The following is a 25,008-nucleotide window of genomic DNA, read 5'->3' as shown; positions in this document are numbered from 1 at the left end:
TTCCTATCATGTCTACTTAAATATATGACTAGAAAGGTAGTTATAATTAATCTTGAATCTCATTGTTAACTTCATAACTCATGATTATGTGTAAATAGTATACCTCATTGCTTACAACAATCAAAGTGTCACCAACACTGTCAAATATATTGCAGAAATGTGGCACCTAAAAGAAATTTATGCTGTAGGCAAGACTTTTAATGTATGCTATTAAGATTCAGTCTATTGTGACAGATCAGTTGGCAACTCTTCCAACACTGCTCTGGGATTTCTCACCTCATATCCTTCTCACATTCTCACCATTGTACGTGTAAGTGCAGCACAAAAGTTTGCAGATGCTGTGATTATAGTGAAAATACAAAAATGCTGGAGGAACTCACCAGGTCTCCCAGCGTCCATAGGAGGTAGAGATCTATAACCAACATTTTGGGCCCGAGTTCGTCTTCAAGGTAGACCTTGAAAAAGGGCTCAGGCCTGAACTGTCAAGTCAAGTCAACTTTATTTATTGTTCATCCCATGCTCACACGGTAGGATGAGATAGCATTTTTCCAGGACCATGGAGCATATTTACATAGATGTAAGTTAGGAAAGCAGTTAACACATTAAAATATTAAGATATTAAGATGTATACACTGAAAGTCCACGGTCCACTATCCACATCTGTACTGGGAGTTCAGGAGCCTGATGTCTTGGGCTGTTTCCCACTCTGGATGTAAGGGCCCAAATACTATGGTACCTCCTGCCAGATGGCAGAATGGAGGACAATTTATATGCAGGATGTGCATCGAATGTCGTAGATGTCCTCCACGCTAGGAAGAGGTTCCCCAGAGGTCTTTTCTGCTGACTTCACTATCTTCTGCAGGGTCTTGCAATGAGAGGTGGGTCAGCTTCCAGGTGATAATTCTATCAAATAAATTAGGCAGTGATACAGTTGCACAGGATGCTCTCAATATATCCTCTGTAGAATGTAGTGAGGATGGAGGGTGAGAGATGGACTTTCCTCAACCTGCTGCTGAGTGCTCATCTTTAGGCTCTTGTACCTTTTTCCTGATGGTAGCAGAGTGAAGAGGGTGGTGGGGGTCTTTGAGAATAGATGCTGCTTTTTTAAGGCATTGCCTCAATGGAGTGAAGGCTGTCGCAGGTTGAGTTACCAACCCTCTGGAATTTTTTTCTTCTCTTGAGATTTGGCACCTCCCAAGCAGACAGTGATACAACCAGCCAGAATGCTCTCTGGTAGAGTCTTCGGTAACATACCAAATCTCCTCAAACACCTCACAAGATATAGCCACCGGCAAGCTTTCTTTGTGACTGCATCAACATGGAGGCTTGGAGATGTTGACACCCAGGAATTTGAAGTCCTTGACCCTCTGCAATACTGAGCCCTCGATGAGGACTGGGTCATGTTCCCTTGACTTCCTACTGAAGTCCACAATCATCTCTTTGGCTTTGTTAATGTTGAGCACATGGTTGTTGGAGTGACACCATTCAAAGAGCTGATCTATCTCCCTCCTGTACACTTCCTCATTGCCGTTTGTGATTCTACTGACATCAGCAAACTTGTAGATAGCATTGGAATTGTGCCTGGCCACACAGACACGGGTGTATAGTGAGTAGAGCAGTGGGCTAAGCATGCATCTTTGATGTCTGCCTGTGTTGATGATCAGTGAGGAGGAGACGATGTTTCCAATTCGTACTGACTATGGTCTTCCAATGAGAAAGTCAAGGATTCAGTTGCAGAGAGGGCTACAGAGCCCTAGACTTGGTAGCTTCTTGAACAGCACTGAGGAAATAATGGTATTGAAGGCCAAACTGTAGTCGGTGAAGAGCAGTCGTATATATGAATTGCTGTTTTCGAGGTGATCCAGAGCTGAGATCCACTTTTCTGTTTGGTCCCCAAATCCCTTGATTTACTTAAGGTATAAAAAAAATCTATCATTTCAGCTTTGAGTATACCAAGTGACTGACCACACATAGCACTTTCAGGTAGGTGATTCTAAAGATTCATCTTTTTCATTTGAATGTACTGCCTGATTTTTTGAATGTCCTTTCCTTGTTTCTGTTATTTTGCATGGAATATGATTCTAATGCTCAAATTTACTTTACATTTAAAAATGGTTCATTGCCCTTTCTTTTAAATAATATCTACATCTTGAACTTGAGTATTTTTTCTTGTAATGTAACATCTTTATATTTAGGTTTGCTTGAGTTTCTGTACAATCTCTAATTAGTGCATATCCACTGTGGCAAACAAAACTGAACAAAATATTCTAAATATAGTTCAAGTTCTGCTTTCTAAAGGTTAAAACAAAACCTTCACAGGCAGCCCTATATTGATTTTCAATGTGAGTTTTACAACTACAGTATATGTTAAAAATAAGTGCTTGGCAGTAAAACACATTGGAATGTTTTGAGGTCATGAAAAGTGTTATACAAATGGAAGTTCTTCAAGGGATATCTTTTGAGGTACAATAGAAAGGAAAATCCTAAGAGATTCTATCAGTATATTTATGCAAAAGGGTAACTTGGGAGAGAATAGGTCCACTTAAAGATCCATGTGTGAGCCACAGGAGATTGGTGAGATCTTAATTTAATATTTCTCATCTGTATTTACTATGGAGAAGATCATGGAAGCTAAAGAACTGTGGTGAATGTATAATAATGTATTGGACCATATAAAGAGGAGATGCTAGAAATCTTAAAGCTTGTTAAGGAAGATACATTCTCAGGGTCTGACCAAGTTGTATCCTCACACATTGTGGAAAGCAATGGAAAAATGCTGAGGCCATGGCAGAGATATTTCTATCATTGTTAGCCACATGTGAGGAAAAGGAAAGCTGGAGAGTGGCTGATGTTCTGCCTTTATTTAAGAAGGGCTGCAAAAATAAGGCAGTGATAAGAGGTCAAGAGGCTTAACAAGGGGAGGGCAGTGAACATTGACCCTTGTAATTTGTCCCATGTGTTAGACTGGTCCAGAAGGTTAGATAACGGTGAATGGTGAGCTAGCTAAAAGCATTCAAATTTGGCCTGGTGAAAGGAGGCAGAGAGTGGTAGTGGAGGGGTGTTTGTCTAACTGGAGGCCCATGACCAAATGTGTATGCAGGGATCAATGCTGGGTCCACTGTTGTCTGTCACTTATGGTTAACATGCTGATGACACTAAAATCGATGGAACAGAAGTCAGTGCCGAGAAGTTGTCTAACTTTACAATAGGATCTCCCACCAACTCGGGATGTGGAACAAGAAATGGCAGATGGAATTTAATTTGGATAAATGTGAGATGATGCATTTTGGTCAAGCAAACTATGGCTGGCACAGTAAATGATAAAGCTCTGGAATATTGTGCAGAAATAGGGATGCAGCTACATCATTCCCTGAAAGTGGCTACAGAGGTAAACAGGATGGTGAAAAAGGAACTTGGCACATTGACCTTCATTGAGTACAGGTGTCATGACATCATGTTATAACCGTACAATACATTGGTGATTCCACATCTGGAGTATTGTATATGATCTGGTTGCCTGATTGGAGGAAGGATGTTATTAAGCAAGAAAGAGTAAAAAAAAATGTTGAGGATGTTGGAGGACAAGTTAAAAGAGAGGATAGAAATGTTTTCCCTGGAGCCAAAAGAATGAAGAGTGACCTAAATGAAATGCATAAAATCATGAAGAGTATAGACAAGGTAAACATGGACTTAGAAGATAGGAACAGGAGTAGGACATTCGGCCCTTCGAGCCTGTTCCGCCATTCAACGAGATCATGGCTGATCTTAAAGTTCAGTACCCCGTCTCCGCCTTCTCTCCGTAACCTTTAATACCCTTATACTGAAGAAATAGATCTAATTCCCTCTTAAATAGATTTAATGAACCTGCCTCTACTGCCCTCTGTGGCAATGAATTCCACAGATTCACCACCCTCTGGGTCAAGAAATTCCTCCTCATCTCGGTCCTAAATGGTTTGCCTATTATCCTCAAACCATGGCCCTGGGTTCTGGATTTTCCCATCCTTGGAAACATCCCATCTGCATCCATTCTGTCCAGTCCTGCCAGAATTTTATAGGTCTCTATGAGATCCCCTCTCAATCTTCTAAACTCCAGCGAGTACAATACCAATTTGCGCAATCTTTCCTCCTAAGTCATTCCTGCCATTCCAGGGATCAGCCTGCACTCCCTCCATTGCAAGAACATCCTTCCTTAGATAAGGTGACCAAAACTGCACACAGTACTCCAGGTGGGGTCTCACCAAGGCCCTGTACAGCTGCAGTAAGGTATCCTTGTTCCTAGACTCAAACCCTCTTGATATGAAGGCCAACATACCATTTGCCTTTTTAACCGCCTGCTGTACCTGCATGCTCACCTTCAGAGACTGATGTACAAGTACCCCTCGGTCTCTCTGCACTTCCCTATTCATCATCTTTTTATCTGGATAGCAGAGTTCTAAAACTAGAGAGCATAGATTTAAGGTGAAAGGGGAATGATTTAAAATTGATCTGAAGTGCATCATATTCACACAGAGGATGATGGGTATGTGAAATGCCAGGGGAAGGATAGAGGCAGATATAGTTGCAGTGTTCAAAGGCATTGAGACCCATACATGGAAAGGTTTCGAGGGAACACTGTCAAATAGGACTTGATTGGATTAACAGCTAAGTCAGAATGGACAAGTTGGATTGAAGGGCCTGTTTCCATGCTGTGAAATAGGATTCTAATTTCAGAGATTACATAGGAATTAGACTTTTGGTATCATTTTATCTTTTTTTTATTTGGGGAGATTTTAATTTGATATTTCTGATTGTGGAATTAAAAGCTGGTCCTTGAAATTAAAAAAGGTGCAAATTAAACTTGTACAAAAGCAAGTGCAATAAAATTGATTGAATATTTCTGCTGAAATCCTTTAAATATATCACATTGGATATGTAAGATGCAAGTCTGATCTGATTCTAATAATTTTGCAACTTATCTCTTGTGCATTATCTTGTTCACTTGCAAAAATACTCAAAATAAATTGTTTCCTGATAGATTTTATACCAATATCGTTGGGCTGGGTTACAATAGACTTATTTCATCAGAAAACCACAGCATCTGGGTTAGTCTGGGCACCTCAACCACAGTCCGTGGGCATTATATTGCATCCAGGAAAAGTCCCTGACAATATTATTGCTGGAGCTCCATCTTACTGCAATTCAGGTAATTCAAAATAATTTAAAAAATAGATTAAGTATTTAATTATCCAAATAAATTTGTTCTTCTCCATATCACTGAATGATTATGTGTGGAATAAGCAAGATCTTAACTAATTTCAAACAATATCTCTGTTACTGTCAAAGTGCACAAGAACTTACAATGGTGCCAAAGTGATTCAGGCAGAGTGCCGATGTAGTTTATTCGCAGACCACAGAAGAGCCATAAAGTCCACCCTAAAACCAAATAATTAGGGGTCTTGATCTTTGGACTTTACTGGGTCTTGTTTGGAGGTCAGTGACTCCGTCTGCCAGATGAATGATTTAAAAAAAAAATGTAGACATACAGTACGATAGCAGGCCCTTTCGGCCCACAAGCCTGTGCCGCCCAATTACACCCAATTAACCTACAATCCCCGGTACATTTTGGACAATGTGAGGAAACCAGAACACCCGGAGGAAACCCACGCAGACAGAGGGAAAACTTACAAACTCTTTATAGACCCTGATGCTGTGATAGCTTTGCGCTAACCATGCCGACGGTCTCCTAGAATGATGAAGGTTTAGTGCCAGATTCTAGAAGGCGTGGATTTCAGGAACCTCCTCTTTGTGGAAGGGAAATTTTTTTTTTTTTTTTTTTTTTTTTAAATTTTTTTTATTTTTCACACCATAAATCACATTAGCCATGATATACACTATTTCTTTTCACACATATACAGTGACTTTTTCTCCCCCCCCCCCCTTTCCTCCCAAACCACCCCCCCACCCCCCCCTCTCATCCATTTTAGGTATACAATCTAGGTTGCATTAAGCCAGTCAGACAATGTTGTCATTCAACCAAATTACACCAGAAATTCTACTGAGTCCATTCTTTTCTTTCCTTCTCCTTCCATCAACTTAGGTAATGTTTGTCCCCGGTAGGTTTTCGCTATTGTATTTAATGTAAGGCTCCTATACTTGTTCGAATATTTCAATGTTATTTCTTAACCAATATGTTATTTTTTCTAATGGAATACATTTATTCATTTAAATTTGGTAGTTTCTTCCTTTTAATTTGGTTATGTATTCCATTAATATTTAAAGACATATAGTTCAGCGTAGCCCTTTTATATTTTGTTTATCTTCTCTTTCCGTTTTTCCATCATTACCTTTCCTCCTTTTCCATTTCTGTTTTCTTATTTTCAACTCTTTATAAGACAACATTCCTACAACATCTAACATTTTCCTTATTCTCCTATTTCTATCTTATTTATCCCCAATCTCCCCTTCACCTCCTGAGTTGTCCTTTATCCCTTGTCGGACAACCACATCTCCCCTCTCCATTTGGATTTGCGAATCCACTCGCAAGCGTCAACTGATTTTGCAGTGACCGCTATTTCCCCCCACCCCGCCTCCCCCAGAAAAGATTTCACTTTTCATATGTCACAAAGGTCCCTCTTTTAATTCCCTCCTTATTCTCTCTATTCCATTACCTTCCCTTATTAATTCTTGTCTATACTATCCATATTTTCCTCTAAGTACAGATACATTCATGTATGCTCATTGTCTCTATTCACTCTTATACCTCTTTACCTGCATACATATCAATCGTGATCATTTTTACTCTCATTACCCGTCTTCATCCCTCAGTCTATTTTTGTCTTTACCCACATACATATCAGTCGTGATCATTTTAACTCTCATTACCCGTCTTCCTCCCTCAGTCTATTTTTGTAATTGTTCTGCAAATTTTCGTGCTTCTTCTGGATCCGCGAATAGTCTGTTTTGTTGTCCTGGAATAAATATTTTCAATACCGCTGGATGCTTTAGTATAAATTTATACCCTTTCTTCCATAAAATCGCCTTTGCTGTATTGAACTCTTTTCTCTTCTTTAGGAGTTCAAAACTTATATCTGGATAAATGAAGATTTTTTGTCCTTTATACTCCAGTGGTTTGTTGCCCTCTCTTACTTTTTCCATTGTCTTCTCCAGTACCTTTTCTCTTGTAGTATATCTTAGGAATTTTACTACAATAGATCTTGGTTTTTGTTGTGGTTGTGGTTTAGAGGCCAATACTCTATGTGCCCTTTCTATTTCCATTTCATGCTGTAGTTCTGGACATCCTAGGGTCTTAGGGATCCACTCTTTTATAAACTCCCTCATATTCTTGCCTTCTTCATCTTCCTTAAGGCCCACTATCTTTATGTTATTTCTTCTGTTATGGTTTTCCATTGTATCTATTTTTTGAGCTAGTAGTTCTTGTGTCTCTTTAGTTTTTTTATTAGATTCCTCCAATTTCTTTTTTAAGTCTTCTACCTCCATTTCTGCTGCTACTGCCCGCTCTTCCATCTTGTCCATTTTCTTTCCCATTTCTGTTAAGGTCATCTCCATTTTATTTATTTTCTCTTCTGTGTTGTTTATTCTTTTTCTTAAATCCTTAAATTCCTGTGTTTGCCATTCTCTAAATGATTCCATGTATCCTCTAATAAGAGCAAGTATATCCTTTACCTTGCCTCTCTTTTCTTCTTCTATTTCACCATACTCTTCCTCTTCTTCTTCCTCTGGGTTGGCCATCTGTTGTTTCTTTGCTGCCCTTTCCTCCTCTTCTATCTTGTTTCTATTGTCTTCTGTGGTCTCTTCTTGCTGCAGGTGTTCTGCAGCTGTCGTTGCCGGCTGTGGAGATCGACTCCCCAGCTGGTCCCCCCTCCCGTCGGTGTGTTTTTTTTTCATTCGCATCGCGCATGCGCGAAACTTCGCGCATGCGCGGTTGCGCACTTTTGTTCGGCTCTGCGAGCCATTTTTGTAGTCCATTATTTACCGACCTGAGGGAGCGGGTTTCTCTCTCCGCAGCGGGCCTCTTCGGACAGGTAAGGCCTTCACCTTTTTCCTCCTTTGTCTTCTCTTCCTCTCTTCTTACCGTTGCTTTCGACTTTTCTTTTTTTGTCGCCATCTTCTTTCCACCTTTATACTCACTTTTCTGTAACTTTTATTTCTGTGCCTTTGTGTTTTCTCTTGTTTTTCCCGACTTTTCTGGAGAGGGCTGGAGTTCACCGTCCGGCCACTACTCCATCACGTGACTCCTCTCGTGGAAGGGAAATTGATGATGAAACTCCCCATCACTCTCAATCTGTTGGCTGAAAACATTGAAGATCAGCTTCTCAGACCTGGCACGAATCTCATGGTCATCTGAGCAGCACCTGATTCCTGACCCTCCTAAGAGCTTCTGTCATATCAACTACCATTAGGCAGAAAACTGAAAGCATTTAAAAGCTACCACCAAAGCTAAATCTCCAAAATCCTCCAAATCCCATGAAAGATTAAGTGAGGCCCTTATTCTACTCATTTAGACTACCTTACTGTTGTTGTCTTTGACATAGTTTATGTTCTTTCATCTCAGTTGTTAACCTGTAGCATGTAAAACCCAAGTATAGATCTAAAGGAATCAGACTTTACATTCCCTTTAGCACTTCTCTTTATATCCTACCTGTCAATCAATGATCAGCTGGTGTCATGTCCTTGTGTTTTCATTGTTTATGATGTAAGTGGAAAGGGGGTGAAATGATACTCTAACTTCTGCTGCACTGTGGAAAGTATACTGACTGATTGCATCACAACCTTGTTTGGGAATTTGACTGCCCATGGACGCAGAGGGCTGCAGAAGGTAGTAAACATAGCCAGGTCCATCACAGGCTCTGACCTCCCATCCATTGCAGACATCTCTGTGAGCCGCTGCCTCAAGAGGCAGCCAACTTCATAAAGGACCCCCATCACTCTGGTCCACAACCTCTTCTCATTGCTACCTTTGGGCAGAAGTTACAGAAACCTGAAAACCAGCCTCTCGAGGTTCAAGAACAGATTTTTTCCAATGGCTATCAGACTCCTCTTGGTTCACTATTATGAGCTGTCTGCACTACTGCATCATTTTGGTAGCATGAAGATTACGGTGATGTGATTTATCTTATGCATTTATTGTCTCCTTTAGTTCAATTAGTTTATTATTGTAGTTTTCTATGCAAGTACCTGTTCAGTTGCAGCAAGTAAGAATTTCAGCATATGTACATTGTACAAGATAGTCAACACTAATCTCTTCATCATCAAATGAAGCTCTTCAATCACAAGAAAAAGTTGACCAGGTCTGATTGTGTGTCTGATATTTCTGCAGAGCACATCCAGCAGGGGTCAGAAATCACCCTAACGGCTTATGATCCATTACTGGAAAAGCAGAAGCATCAGGATCAGCAAACAGAGGGCGAGAAGTAAATTGCTATTATTTTCTATTACCTACATTAGATGGAACTGACATTAACAATACCTCAGGGCAGGGTATCAAAGGTTATGGGGAGAAGACAGGGGAGTGGAGACGTTTTGGAGAATCGATCAGCTCACGATGGAATGGAAGAGCAGACTCGATGGGCTGAATAGCCTACTTCTGCTCCACCATTTTATGGTCTTGTGGTGCCGCAGTCGTGAGCGGGAACAGTATTAGCAAGATTTAAGTCAACCAGGGAATCATCGTTGGCTGCAGTTGTGGAAGCATAGTGCATCTTTCTGTGTACTTCTTTTTCCTCAACTCAAATATAACCTGCAGTTCCAGCCAATAATATATAACCTGCATGACATATATCATGGAATATTACAGCATGGAACACTTTCTGGACTAGTCCCATTTGCCTGCACTTGGTCCTTATCCTTTTCAGCCCTTCCCATCCATATATATGTCTTTTAAATTTAAAAATTGTGCACAGGTATCATTTAACGGTTTCCCCAACAATTCTTCTCCTTCTGCAGCAGAAGACCCAAGCCCCTACTACTCACAGCAGTGTGCCTGAGATGACAAGTAAAGTGCAGATTGTCCATGTAATTAAGCTGTACATTAAATTGTTTCAGATCATGAGACAGTTGTGGGAAAGCAGCAAAAAAAATGCAAGCTGTCAGAGGCAATACTTTTCTCTCAGGCACAGATCCAATTTACAGTGTGGCTGGGAAAATTGAGGAGTCTGTTGAAACTGCATACATAGTATACAGCTCGCCTCACAATTGGAAAGCATCGAGATCTGTAATTCAGACCCTGACTTTAAATGGTCCTGGTGTGCAGAGCTGAGAGCCTTCTGGTCATTCCACCAGCTAGGAACATTTAAGGTTGGCCTGGTGATATATTCTCATGAAAAGGCAATAAACCTCACTCTATGGATTTGATCCAATGTGCTGAGTATCTCCACCATTTTCTGCTTTTATTTCAGACTGCTAGAGTAGAGCAGCCCCCTTTATTCAAGCTACTGATTAAAAGTAACATGTCAGTGCAAAGTGAAACTGTCTGGGGATTATACAGAGTCTGGCAAACATCATGGGATTTATTTCAGAATGTTACCCACAACAAACCGTTTCCCCTGAATGAAGACTTCAGGCATTTAAAAATATCCTTCATATATATATGTTAATCCAGCAGGAATGATAAAATTCCCAATCCAGACTTTAATTAGTGAGATAGTTTCTGACCAGAAGACAGCATCTGTCATTAGTTTTACTGTTCCTGTCATTCTATTGTTCCCTTACTAGATAGCATGACAGCAAATGTTCACCAGCTAAATGTGCAAAATACGACTATAAATTCATACCTGTTTATCAACTTGACTGACTGTCTAACTTAAAAGATCTTGTCAATTAAGGTATGCACTTGAAATCACATTTCATATTGCTAGTGCAATAACAGTGCTGTCAATTAGACATCAGAGACCTGTGGCTCATTAACACTGCAGGTAAAATAATTTGGAATCATTTCCTCACCTGGGGTGAGATTGTTTTGAATAGGCAGAGTTGAGCCTAGATTTGAAACCTTCCTGTCAGGATGTATTTGTGACTGATTCTAGCATACAGACCCGCACATAATCCCCTTGTAAAGAGGTATATACTTTCTCTTATTTGCCACTGAAGAGCACCCACAGAATAAATTACTATATCGGGCTCGTGTGAATTCACAGATTTATGTTTTTATGTGAATGCTGGGGGAGGGGTGAGAGATTATTTTAACATTGTAATTGAGTTTGCATTTGATTACAGCCTTGAATTACTTTCGACAAGACACTAAAAATAACCTAATTTAATAACATGGTATATTGTAGCTATCATGTTTATTATAAAATAGAATCGTCTCTGTGTATTGACTAATTAATGGATCAGCTTCAGTCAACCATTCAGTAAAAGGGAAGGAGCTGAATTAGGAAGGCAGTCTCTCCACTGGGACCTCACAATAAATCTATTATTTCTGTGCTTCCAAAGCGAGAGATTTATCTCCTGGATGTACATTTCCCTTGAACATGGTATCCTGCTGAGACTGAGAGGTCACAGAACTCAGTTTTCCACCAATGTCTAGCCCCCAATCCCATCTGCAATCCCCCAGCCCTGTAAACTGCATTTTTTTGAAGATATTAACTTATTGTGAGTTCCATATCAATGACAGATATCAATACTTTGTCAAAGCAGGTACTCATTTCATCGAAGGAGCCAATACTGATCCTGTCCCCACTTGCTTTTACAAACATCCATTAATAGTGGAGTCACTTGATTGTGGTAAGGACCAGAGAGTCTCCCTTAATTGTTTTCCTTCCTTGTCCCATGGTTATTGAGGTCAAAGTAGCTGTTGATCACCTTTCCTTCTGTTGCCTTACATTTAAATTTTTAAAATTTAGACATACAGCTCGGTAACAAACCCTTTCAGCCCATGAGCACGTGCCACCCAATTGATCTATGACCCCCCTCCCACCCGTGCATTTTTGACAGTGGGAGGAAACCAGAGCATCAGGAGGGAAGTCACGCAGACATGGGGAGAACGTACAAACTCCTAACTGACATTGTGGGATTTGATCCCCAGACCCGATTGCTGGTACTGACTAACTGTGCTGCCCATCAGATTTTAGATCAGATAATTCAGCACTGAGAGCTGATTCACTTTGGGCCATCTTAGCCAATATACGAAGGGTAACGTTACAATAAATAAGCCAGAATCAGGAACTGTGTAAAATGCTTTAAAAATTAGTTTGATAACTATGTAAAATTGTTTAAAAAATAGTTTGATAATTTTTTTCAATTAAACTGAGTTACAGAGTTAGAAGATAAACAGTAAACTCTGTAGATGCTGTGATTGTAGTGCAATTCACGAGATGCTGGAAAACCAGGTCACGCAGCATCTATAGGTAGTAAAGGGATATAACCAACATTTTGGACCTGAGCTTTCTCCAGCACTTTGGTGTATCACAGAGATAGGAGTTTTGACTAAACTGTGTGACATACTTTTAATAAATGAGCTGTTTTGAACAGGTCCCTAATTTGCAACTTTATAATCTCCTAATGTTATTTTCAGAGCAGTAGAGAATTGGTTGTAGTAAAGGTGACCACTCATCATCATTAAGCCAGTTTCACAAAATGAATTGTAGCAATCAAAATGTAAGTACCTTTGGACCAATAATAGTTGATTGGTTTGGACTGTCTTTTATCCACTGCAGTGGTCTTCCATGGTAATGATAAGATTTAAATTAAGCACACAACATAATCACTCAAAATGGAAAAAAAAAAATCAGGTGTTTGTTATCATAGCAGATAACAGAGTATGATCTTTTTCATACATCTCTACTTAATCCCATGATTAAGAAGATAAAATTACAAACCAGTCAATTCCCCATGAGGAACTGAACTCTCCAGACCTGATTTGATCCCCAGGTTGTGTGGAGTTGCTAATATTAATTTGTTATGATAGAGGGTCTACAGTAGCTCAGAGTCCTGACGAAGAGAAGAAAAAAGCAGTAGAGAGTTCCCAATACTGATTGTCATCCATCTACACCAGTCGGAGGAGGTGCATGAATGTTGATTGTGAATAGGATGGTCTTTATGTATTCTGACAATAAATATAAACTGGGATATGGTTTAATTTTAACAGATTGTTATCCTCTGATGAACATATTCTAACTGTACCATGGATTGCCCATAATCCAGCTGTGGAATTACCAGTTCCAACCATGGTAAATGAGCCTTTTGATCTGTACATTGATGCAATACAGTATATTCCAGACAACGCAACAATTACCAAGGTAAGGAACAAAAAATGTGCCATGGATTGCTTCTCGGTCTTTTGGCTAAGATCAAGTGTAACAAAAAATGTATGTGATAATTTTGGGAATTATGAGGGAATAGGATACATTTGCAACAGCTTTTTTTAGATTTTCATTTTGGGGAGAGCGGAAACTAAAGGGTATGCCCATAACAATATATCCAAGCAGTGACCTACTAGTAGATTAGCATTTCTGATGGGCATCTTGCTATTTTGACGGTGGAGCTGGAAAAGTGGCAAACTATGCACAGGTCTGATGTAGGAATTAATGGGAAAGTTGAACCAATAAAGAATTATTGAAATGAAGGATGTGTAGCAAGCAGTAAGTTTGCTTTTGACAGCTCTTGATCTTATTGGAATTTAGGAGAATGAGGGGGGATTCTCATTGAAACATTTTCAGATTTATTGTCGGAATACACATATGGCATCACATACAACCCTAAGATTCTTTTTCCTGTGGGCCAGGCAGAATTACCACTTATTCATAGTGCAAAAAAATTCTATACAAATAAACAAATGTAAACAACTGACTGTTCAATACAGAGAGGAGAAAAAAAAAAACAATAAAGTGTAAAATTAAGAATTCTTAAATGAGTCCCTGATTGAGTTTATTGTTGAGGAGTCTGATGGTGCAGGGGTAGCTCTGTCTGTGCCTTTCAACATTTTGAATATTGAAAGGAATGGACAATGTAGAAAGGTTGTTTCCCATGGGATGCCATTAGGTGCTCTGTGGTTAGTAAGGGATTACTTAAAATGGTATGTGAGTGGAATGAAAAAGATTGAGAACCACTGATCTAGGCCAAGAGGGCACAACTTCAAGATTGAAGGGTGTCCACTTAGAACAGAGATGTGAGGAATTTCTTCAGAGGGTGGTGAATCTGTGGAACTTGTTGTCACAGGCATTTGTGGAGGTTGTCATTGGGTGTATTTAAGGTAGAAATTGATAGGTTTTTGATTACCCAGGGCTTCAAAGGTTATGGGGAGAAGGCTGAATAGTGGAGTGAGTAGGAAAATAGATCAACTAATGATTAAATGGCAGGGAAGACTTGATGGACTGAATAGCCTATTTCCACTCCTATGTTTTATAGTCCTAACCAGTTGATGTCTAATGTTTTCTGTTCTTCCTGTTGTATAAAAGGTGACTGGACGGCTAATGCATTCAGGCTGGGATGACATTCCTGAAATCTTGGCTTTCCCATTACTCAGCAGCCAAGCAAGGTGCCCAGAGTTCCGTTATTGTATGACTGTAAATGTGAAAGGCAAAGAAATTCTTGATCTCAGTGCACTCGTTTTGCTTAGAGTGCACACGATCGATTCTGACACTGGAAAATTGGTTGTTATAGGTTAGTAACAGTAAATTTATTTAGACCTGCACTCTTGACTGGACATTGCGTCTTATAACTTAATTGAAAAATGTCTTAGGCATTCACTTGGATACAAGGGTGACTTGCTTCCACTCCAGTTCGCTAGGTTCTGAGTTGATTAACAAGTCTTATGCAGGTTCTGCAGATTCTGAAAAAGAAGGGACAAATAGTACTTGATAATATTAGTCATTGGATAGCTTGGGGATGTTGAGCAAACCTGGTGCATGCCTTTGGAATTATAGAGTCACAGTGTTCAGTAACTTCTCAGATTCCGACTCTTTCACTTTGTGTGATCACAGGTCAAGAACTCCCATGAGTTGGTGAGGATATTACCCTTTTTCAAGAAGGAGATGACAACGTTTTTAAGTGTGTACTCTGTTCTCCTAGCAGGAATCAGGTGTCAAACCTGTTGAATCTAGTTCAGGAACAAATGCAATTTTGTTCTTCTTATCCAAGAAAGGATATGCTAGGTACAAAGGTATTGCAGCAAATGTTATCCAGATTGATTCTTGTAATAGTGGGATAGCCCATATATAAGGAGAATTTCGGTCAACCAGATGCAGAGTTTAGAAGAATGAGATGAGTTTGAAAGGTAAAGGGTTCCGGCCCAAAACACCGGCAATTCTTTTTCTCCCATTGATACTGTTTGACCTGTTGAGTTTCTCTAGCAGATTGTTTGTTGGTAGATATGAACAGGGTGTTTCATCGAGCTGAGGTATCCAGAATATAAAGTCACAGTCTAAGGATATGGGCTGAGCCGGTTAGGATTCAGATGAGTAGAAAAATTCACTCAGAAGAACCTAGAAATTTTGTAATCACACAATGCTGTAAAGTTATTGAATATACTTTAGGTGGATGAATTTCTGGGCACTAAAGACAACTATGGCAACGGGAAAAAAGCAGAAACTTGGAATTGAGATAGATGAGTGATCATGAATGTATTAGCTCATTTTTCTATGTTTCAATGTAATGGTGAGGGAGGACTCTTACCACCCCACATGTCACACCTTCCAGCTACATTTGATGGGAAAATGATACTGAAGTATTGGAGCCAGAACCACCAAGCTGCGGAACAGCTTCTTTCCACGGGCAGTGAGACTGTTGAATGTTGAACTGCTGCAATAACTTTCCAAGACACTACTATTTATTAATAATATTCGTTTTAATATATGTACCATTTGTCTGTTATATCTGCATGTGTGTTTGTACTGTTTTGCTCCGTGAATCAGAGAACGCTGTTAACCATATAGCCATTTACGGAGCGGAAACAGGCCATGTTGGCCTTTCGAGTCCGCACCGGTTCACTGATTTTGTGCGCCCTCTTTAGACATTGGTCCCGGTTTTCATTGGGTTGTACTGGTATTGTTACAAGATCAAACCAGCAACCACAAAGAAGGCAGATCACACAGGGGTAAAGATGAACAATTACTTTATTAACAAAAAAATTCACCTTCAAACTTTAATTCAAAATCCCCCCTTTTATAACAATGCCCACTAGTTACTATGCAAATTTCTATAACAGTGTAAAATTAATAAATTCCCCAGCCTAAATATAACATATGTAATTAAAGTCTAAGTTATATTTCCAACCAGCCCACAGAAAAACTTAGACACAAAACAAACACAAACACACAAGACTCACAAAACTTCGATCTCAACTGAAGCAAAGATCATAAACAAAATTCAGTTTGTTTGGTAAACTGAACCCAAAAGATCTTTGTGTGAGAGAGAGAGAGAGAGAGAGAGAGAGAGAGAGCACAAAATTCAAAATTGTCTTGTGTTGTTTGCAGAGAGAGGAACCACTGGCTTGGTCCGGATCCTTCCTGCTGCCTTCGGAATGTTCATCCTTTTTGAAATCCCAACATTCTAAACTGTCCTCCAGACCCTGACTCGTGCTCTGGGCCGCCTTCGGCCGCCTTCCACTCCACAGCACCACCCAGTGGTGGTTTATCATCCAAGTCCAGAAATTGTTAGATCATTTTCTGCACATGCTCAGTCCGTCTCCCACTCTCTCACTCGTCCACCTTCACCTTGGCTCTTAAAGGCAAACTGTCACTTTTCAACATAAAACCAGACTACACATAAGTCAATACACAACACAGAACTCTGTAACAGTATAATCAGACAATAAATAAGCTTGAACTTGAAATACAACATTTACATACTTCTGATTATTGACACTTTATGGTTATTATGCCTAACGATACTGTCTTCTCTGTTTATGCAAGTATTTATTCGTTTTACCTTGCAGGGAACACAATGATTTCATTATTCAATAAAAAGGGAGAGCTGAATGTTGGAGGGTTCCAACTCAAACTGAGAGGAGGAATGCCGTGGAAAGCACAAACCCTTCTCATTCCATCGTCACTGAATCACCATCTGATGATTCCCTGCTGCAGTTTGTTAATACGACTTTTACCACACACACAGGTAACTTAGCTCAATTAGGTTAGTGTAGTTCAGTATTTGTACAGCTTCCATGATGATGTACTCTTCATTTTCATATGAAATGATAGTATGAGGAATGAAAATTTTTCTCCTAACATCTATCGGAAAGTGCTTTTCCAACAATTGATTTTGAAATGCAGCAGCTGTAATTGTGGAGGGACGCACATAGTAAATATACTGCTCATCTTAAGAACTGTCAAAATGGAAGATGTTCAATAATTTTATAATCTACATTGGATAGAGCAGAGATTATAAACTTCACTGTGAAAAGTCTTTGATCCTTACTGCAATGCTTCTGATCTAATTCATCAAGACTGCTCTGGAATGTCAAAAAAAATCTAGTTCGAACTGAGATGTGCTATATCTTAGATATTTTCTGGATAGCCTATGGTCAGAATGGGCAGTGAGAGCCTCACCATCCAAACAAAGCCCTCAGAATAAGTTGGTGTAACAAAGTTTGACTTCTTATGCAGTGAATTTCTACTTTTCCAAAATTAGTATGGATTAGATCCATACTAATCGAAGAGTAGATGAAAGCATTCACTTAGAAATATGATCTGCATATGGTCTGAAGAAAAAAATTTTTTCTGTAAAAACCTTTAAATCAATCAAAGATCAGGGAGATCCAAGAGCCTGCCGTATCAGATTTAGGCAATACTTTTCTTGCTCTAACTTAAGACCTGGTCATTTCCAAAGACACTCTGAATCTGCCTCTAATATCACAGGTGACTACTGTTCCTCGGGAAAACACTGGACCTCCACCTGAACCCAGAAAGGTTACTGGCAAGCTGGGCGGATGTATTTGAGCACTTGCTGAGGAAATGCCTCCTTTGCAATTTTCCAGTTTTTTAATAAGCAATTCTGCAAATATTTGGACAGACAACTGACAAGCCAGAGAAAATTTACTCAGAAAATTGAGAAAATTTGTCTAGCTCCCCATTTGTAATCTTTGAAGTTTGGGGTTCCTTTTCTGTTATCCTGGCTAAAGGCATCTGAAACCAATACGTCCACATTTCTGAAATTATAATTCCTGCACCACATGGTGCAGACACTGATCCTTGTGCCCCAGATCAATTTTGTCATGTATTTTAGCTTTCCTCACATCACTAAATTTCTGCAATCTCTCATTCCACTTTGCTAAGATGGTGTGATTGAAGTTACAATTTGTCACCTAATTCAAGTAATGCTGATCATGTTGAAGGCATTGCATCGCTTTTGTTGGAAAATTCAAATAGGTGAGAATTCAATCTCCTATAAATGCTGTGAAACTTGTGGCAGGTTCTCCCTTTGATGTATCAGGGCAAGCTTCTCTTGAGACTTTGAAGTGTGGATCTGATGATATTTCTAACCTATTATTGTATCATGATCCATTAACTTTTCTATTCTTCCAGCTGAAAGTGTCTGAAGTAGGAGTGAGACTGCTTGTGTGAGCTGTGGTCATGTGCTTTTGCACTAGAAATTTCATTTTAATTATAAAGCATTCCATAAGATTTCTCTGGATCAGCATCAAGAATGAACAGACTAGACCTACGAGCACAAAGTCCTGCAAAAGGTAGTGGACACAGCCCAGGACATCACTGGAAAAACTCTCCCCACCATTAAGGAAATCTACATGGAAGTTACCAACGAAGAGCAGCAACAGTCATCAAGGATCCACACCACCCAGAACATGTCTCTTTTCTTGTTGCTGCCACCAGGAAAGAGGTCTAGGTGCCACAAGACTCCTTCCACCAAGTTCAGGAACAGTTGCCACCCCTCCATCCTCAGACTCTCAAATAACAAACTCAGTCAAAGACTCATTTAAGGACACTTACTTTGCACATTATCTATTAATGAATATTTTTTTCCTGTATTAGACAGACACCTTGTTTATTTTTCTTCCTCAGTATACATTTATCTCTTTTGTGTACATATTTTTTTCTTTAGAACAGTGTACTGTTACCAATAAGTAGAAATTCTTCCTGGCCTACAGGAAAAAAGAATCTCAGGGTTGTATGTGATGTCATGTATGGACTCTGACAATAAAACTGAACTTTGATATGATATCCCTTCTCAAAAATCTCCCTTTCTTTTATTTCTTTGTTCAGGATCCTGTGCCCCCTCCAGACTATTTGAGTGGATTTTACTTTACAGAGGACGCAAAGCCAAATAAATCTGAGGTGGAAATCATTTCATCCTTCCAACGGGACAAGGAATTCACAATATCTGTGGGTGACGCAGCAGCAAAGCTAATGAGCAAGGAACGGACTGAAGGTAATGATTCATTCTCAAGAGAGGATTCTCATTTGGTGATGAATGAGGCAATGGTACATGACTGGGATGGAGATAAAGAAAGATTTCATTTCCAGTCTGTGTAAGTTAATTGATATCAATATCTTAGAGTATGTTTTGGATGCCCGACTGTTGACTAGAGATGCTCTCTGGAATTTGCACAACATTTGGAAGCAGGTTTGACTGCATCTGTGATACTTGCTGGTATTCAAGTTCCAAACTCACAAATGCTGAAAAGCCATGAGTTGCGTATCAGAGAGTTGCACCAATACTTATAGAGAGAATTCAAACAAAAATATGTGTCCATTTTACAATCAATTTCAGAATATTTTGAATTGGATTTAATTTCCCAGGTGTCGTACACCTGGACATCCTAATTAAATGAATTAACCCAGAGATAAATGCATTATTTTCTTTCTCTGTAATAAAGGGGCAGGAGACCTCTATTAGTCAATTCTTGACCAGCCATGCTTGGCTTCAGGATTTAAAATTCTAACAAATGTATAACTAGAGTAAATTATTCTCCAACATTTTCAAAAAATGTTTTATTGTTTAAAAATTCACCTGAAACTGCTTTCTTTATAAAATGTGGCACGGTATTGGAATTGTCATGTCGAATTTAAATAATTATAATCATTGCTGAGCACAGACTTCTCATGGAATGGATTAATGAGCTGTAGTACAATATACCAAACAGATAGGGCAAGATACACACAGAAATACTGGAGGAACTCAGCCAGTCTTGCGCCATCCATAGGAGATAAAGATATATTGGTGACATTTTGGACCTGAGCCCTTATTCAAGGAATAAACAAAGAAATTCTCAAAATAAAGACAGTGTTGGCTGGGAGAGGAGTCCAGACCAATAAAAGATGTTGATTAGATATGGTGAGAGGGAAGGTGAGAATTGATTTTGGTTTTGTGAAAGGAGACAGAGGGAAAAGGGAGAGCTCTAAGATGATGGGTGGGGGGGGGGGTGGGAGAATGAAGGGGCGAGTGTTTAACGAAAGCCAGAGTAGTTGATATTAATACCATCTAGTTGAAGGGTTCCCAGACGGAAGAGGAGGTGTTGTTCCTCCAATTTGTGGGTGTTCTCAGTCTGGCATTATATGCCAGATATGGGAATGGGATGGGGAATTGAAATATGATTGAAAGATACCAGGATATTACTATGTTCTTCTTCTTGGAGATGTTTTAATCAGAAGCATTGTCAATGATGCTCCCATAATTAATCAAGAAGGGGAAGAAGGTGCATCATCAATTTCTGCATTAATTAATGCCCTTACATATTTTATAAACCAATTAATTACCAATGGCCTTGCATCTTATGTGTCTTGTAACATCATATAACATTCCAAAGACAAATAAGTAGAGCCAGTCTGAACTCTAGCCAATAAGAGCACATCAGCAGACCCAGGACCAATGAGGTTGTAGGGGAAGGGTTGCAGGGTGAGTTTGGGGACCATATACAGTAAAATCCCTGCTTTCCAGAATTCAAGCAACCGGAACCTCAAGCAACTGGCAAAAAAAAAATTGTGGAAAATAAATGGGTAAAAAAATACCAGTTTAAAATTGGCATGCCACGCAGTTCTCCATTCATGCCACATACAATTTCAAGTAACCAGAATACTTGCTTATCTGGCATCGACCAATCCCCATAGGTGCCAGATACCAAGGGTTTTATGTACTAGGATAATAAACAAGGAATAGGGAGATGAAAGATTTCCCATGATAGGTTAAGTGCACTGGAACATGGCAAGGAAATGAAATTGGCCATACAAATGGGGATTAAATAAGGTGGGAACAGATTTGACTAAATTGTAAACAAGCTGCAACCATAAGCTTTTTTTAAAAAATTTTTTATTTTTCACACCATAAACCACATTGACCAAGATACATACATTTTCCTTTTCAAATATATACAGTGTCATTTTCTCCCCCCCTCCTCCCTCCTCCCATCCCACCCTCCCTACCTCCCCCCCCATTCATTTAAAGTACAAAATCTAAGATACATTGCAACCATAAGCTTGATGGGCTGAATAGCATCCTACTTTTTTTGGCTCTGTGGCTATATTAAAACATTTCTGTGTGAAAGCCTTTTGAATGGTTGAGGGTGAAGTTCCATTTGCAAATTATTTTAGCAAAGATGCAGGAATAAGTAGAACATTGAAATTTTCACCTTTGATCTGAGTCCAACAAGTTATTTCTCAATGTGTAGATTCACTGTTGACATTTCTTGCATTCCTGCTGATTACACCTTTATGTTGTTTTGCAGGTTAATCCTCAATCAATTATCAAAAGATTAAGTTAGTAGGAAGTTAGTGTACAAATGAGTTGGGACTTTTAAGAAGTTTATAGCAGAATCAGAATTTGTTGTCATCGATTTAATGTTTTGCGGCAGTATTTCAGGTGCAAATATTGCCATAAATTACATTTAAAAATAAATAAATCAGTGCAAAAAGAAGAGTCTCTGTGGTTCATTGTCCATTCAGAAATCTGATGTGAGTGGAAGAAGCTGTTTTTGTGCCACTGGGTGTCCATGTTCAGGCTCTTGTAACTCCTTCCTGATGGTAGCAGCGTGAAGAAGGCATGGCCTGGGTGGTGAGGATCCTTGATGATAAGGCTGCTTGTAGATGTCCTCGATGGAGTGACAACTGATACCCATGATGATGTTGGCTGAGTTCACAACTCCTGCCCTGTGCAGTGGCACCTCTAGCCGGTGATACAACCACTGAGAATACTCACCACAGTACACCTGTAGAAATTTGCAAGAGTCTTTGTTGACATGGCAAAGCTTCTTTTTCTTAAACCTCTCCCCTCTCACCTTAAACCTATGCCTAGTTAATCCATGATGAGAAGAATTTAAATACAAAATACTAAAAGTTCAGAAATGTCTTTGACCACACAGTCACTGTATCAGACAGAACAGTAGATCCATAAACCCTGGAGTTATTCAAGACGCTTTTTTAGGGGACAAGTTCTTTGGGTTTTTTTTGGGAAGGATACCTCATTGGACTGATTGGTTTCCCTCATGTGCACTTTGGGATTCAGCTGAGCACTGTTGGGGAATAGAATCCTACAAAGAGGCCACTTCCATCATTATGCCTGGATCAATTACCTGTGCCTAATTAGTTCCAATCTCTTTTTGTCCCCCTTCAAGTTCAAGTCAAGTCAAGTTTATTGTCATCTGGATCGCATAAGTACAACCTGACGAAACAGTGTTCTTCGGTCCTTGGTGCAAAGCATGCAGACCTCAACCACATACAAACAAGCAATACATATGCAGAACCCATATATACAAATGAATAAATATTGTTTCATAACTAGGAGAGCCTCGGATGGTGAGTGTAGGCAGTTCTTATGGTCGTTCAGCGTCCTCACTGCCTGTGGGAAGAAGCTGTTCCTCATCCTGATGGTGCTGGCTCTGATCCTCCTACATCTCTTTCCTGCCAGAGCAGCTGAAATGTGCTGTGTGCAGGGCACAATTTCAAGTTTATTGGTCCAAGCGTGAAGGATTCATTTCACGAGCAGTCCAGCAAGTCATCCTCAACATGGTGCATAGTACAACAAAAAGATCAATTCATACATAGAAAGGGCAGCATGAGAAAACTACTGTGAGGTTCATTCAGGAGCCTGATGGCTGCAAGGAAGAAAACAGCTTTGAGCCTGTTAGTGTGCTATTTCACACTTGAACCTTCTCCCTGATGAGAGGAAAAAGAGAATGTATAAATCCAGTTCCATTTTGAAAGTTATTATTGAATTTGCTTCCATAACCATTTTTCGATCAAAGCATATTGTTGCTTAAAAATATCCCACTTATTCCATAAGTCATCCATCCATCAAATGTTTATTATTTGCCAGTTTTATCTAATGTGGGGATTGATCCTCCCACTAGGGAAAACAGATTTTCAGTATATGCTCCATCTTATAGCTCTATTGAGAATGTTAATTCCTCTTTATCTCAATGATGGCATTTTTTTTTTGTGATGTGGTTAATATTCCTCATACTTTACATTAATGCTTGACTTGAGATTTTTCAACTAAGTCCTATGTTGCAATTAGCAGATAGAAGAGACCTTTTATTCATCATCTTGGGTCAGCTTTGAACATGGAACAAAGTTGTGTAAGATTTATTTATTAATTCAGTCCTCAAAGATGTCCTGTGAGGAAGGTTTTAGCAAGAATTTTGAATTTACTATAGCAGAGCTGACCTTTGATTTGAGTCTGTCAATAATTTAAAGAACTTGCAGAACATTCGTGATAGAGGCAAATGTTAATTATTTTCAGCTACGTGTATTTAACTTATGTATGATTCAATTATATCAATGTATCAGTAAATTGGCAATGTAAAGGCACAGTTTTTAAAGTTTATTTTACTGCAAGGTGAAATAACAACTTACATCTATTTTGTGCTTGTGGAGACACCAAATATTTCTAGTAGCTTAACATAAAAACATTCTGTGTAAATGCTCAGCAATATTGGAAGTTATAATTGGAATTTATATTGGAAGCAATATAAGCGGTTGCAACAACAAGTTTTGAGGGGTATTTTTCAATATGTTGAGAGATGTGAAGTAGAAGAGAAAAGATTAGGGCTAAATGCCTTTGAGGTAGGACATACGAAAGGCTAAAGTGAGAGGAATAAGTCCTATCGATGGGTGGACAAGATGCAGGGTGTGGTAGCAATTGCCAAAAAGGACTTGGATTTAAATTCTTTTGGGTGTCTGAATCAATAGGAACCCGAAAGAATCTGTTTCTTTTTCTCATATATATGTGACTGTAGTCTTCAGGAGTCTTCAAGCCAAACATTCAGTCAGTGGCTAGGAGACCCTGTGCTCCTGTGCAAGAGTCTTTGGACTCCCGCAACCCCATGGCTGCTGGTGTTGCATTCTGTTACATTTTGCTCTTGCATTATGTCTTGCCAAACCTCTGCCATGGTGAACTAGACGCTGTGAAAGTTTAATCTGAATGCCCTTTGCAGAAGCCAAAAAAATTACTATGTTTTGAAATTAGTATGTTTGTAAAGTTTTTTCTGTCTTGACAGTTCCCCCTGAGCAGTGGAAGGCCTGGTATGCAGAAAGACTGGATGGCAGGAAGCACCTCCCACCTCAGCAGCCACCAGAACACCTCAGTATAATCCATATGGTTCAATATCGCCAAAGAGCTGGAATACGCATTCGAATTTCCCAAGTCCATGGGTTGAAGGGTTAGTAAATTATTCTATACTTCAATCCTCACACGTGTAGTGTGGGGTTGAACCTTTAGCACATTTTAAACTGTTGAAAGGAGTTGGTGGGGAGTTAAACCTCAAAATCAGAGGTGAAACTGCAGATGCTGGATATTGTTGACTGGTTGCACATTAATCACAGATGGTGAAGGAAACTATTCCTGGAGGATCCTCAATTGTAACTGAAGAGCTAAGAATGGCATGAGGGGACTGTAAAGCGACTGAGCTCATGCTACCTTCAGGAAAAAGGTATAGGTGCCACAAGACTTGTACCACCAGGTTCAGGAACGCTTGTTGTCCTTCCATCATTGGACTCTTAAACAACAAACGTACTCATTTAAGGACTCTTACTTTCACGTTATTTATTATTGAATATTTATTTTCTGTATTGCACAATTCGTTTGTTTGCACTTCCTTCTCTGTTTACATTTCTCTCTTTAGTA

At 39.4% G+C, this 25,008-nt stretch overlaps 1 protein-coding gene across 10 annotated transcripts in view; it reads left to right on the top strand.

Moving 5' to 3' along the window:
- LOC138749818 (uncharacterized) overlaps positions 1–25,008 on the top strand; it is an 85,900-nt gene that overhangs the window by 36,147 nt on the left and 24,745 nt on the right. For 9 of the 10 annotated variants that reach the window (XR_011348875.1, XM_069911723.1, XM_069911721.1 and 6 more), the window contains 7 exons: positions 5,015–5,182; positions 9,317–9,410; positions 13,085–13,235; positions 14,394–14,598; positions 16,871–17,049; positions 19,155–19,320; positions 24,383–24,544. Coding sequence is in view for 8 of the 10 variants with exons in the window: in XM_069911723.1 (XP_069767824.1) it covers positions 5,015–5,182; positions 9,317–9,410; positions 13,085–13,235; positions 14,394–14,598; positions 16,871–17,049; positions 19,155–19,320; positions 24,383–24,544 (1,125 nt within the window). In the remaining 2 variants the exon portion in view is untranslated. Of the gene's footprint in view, positions 1–5,014; positions 5,183–9,316; positions 9,411–13,084; positions 13,236–14,393; positions 14,599–16,870; positions 17,050–19,154; positions 19,321–24,382; positions 24,545–24,707; positions 24,815–25,008 lie in introns of all 10 variants that reach the window. The other variant, XR_011348876.1, reaches the window with a different exon arrangement.

Source organism: Narcine bancroftii, chromosome 14 (genome assembly GCF_036971445.1).
Source record: "Narcine bancroftii isolate sNarBan1 chromosome 14, sNarBan1.hap1, whole genome shotgun sequence".
Classification (NCBI taxonomy): Eukaryota; Metazoa; Chordata; class Chondrichthyes; order Torpediniformes; family Narcinidae; genus Narcine; species Narcine bancroftii.
This window is presented reverse-complemented; position numbering and strand designations above follow the sequence as displayed.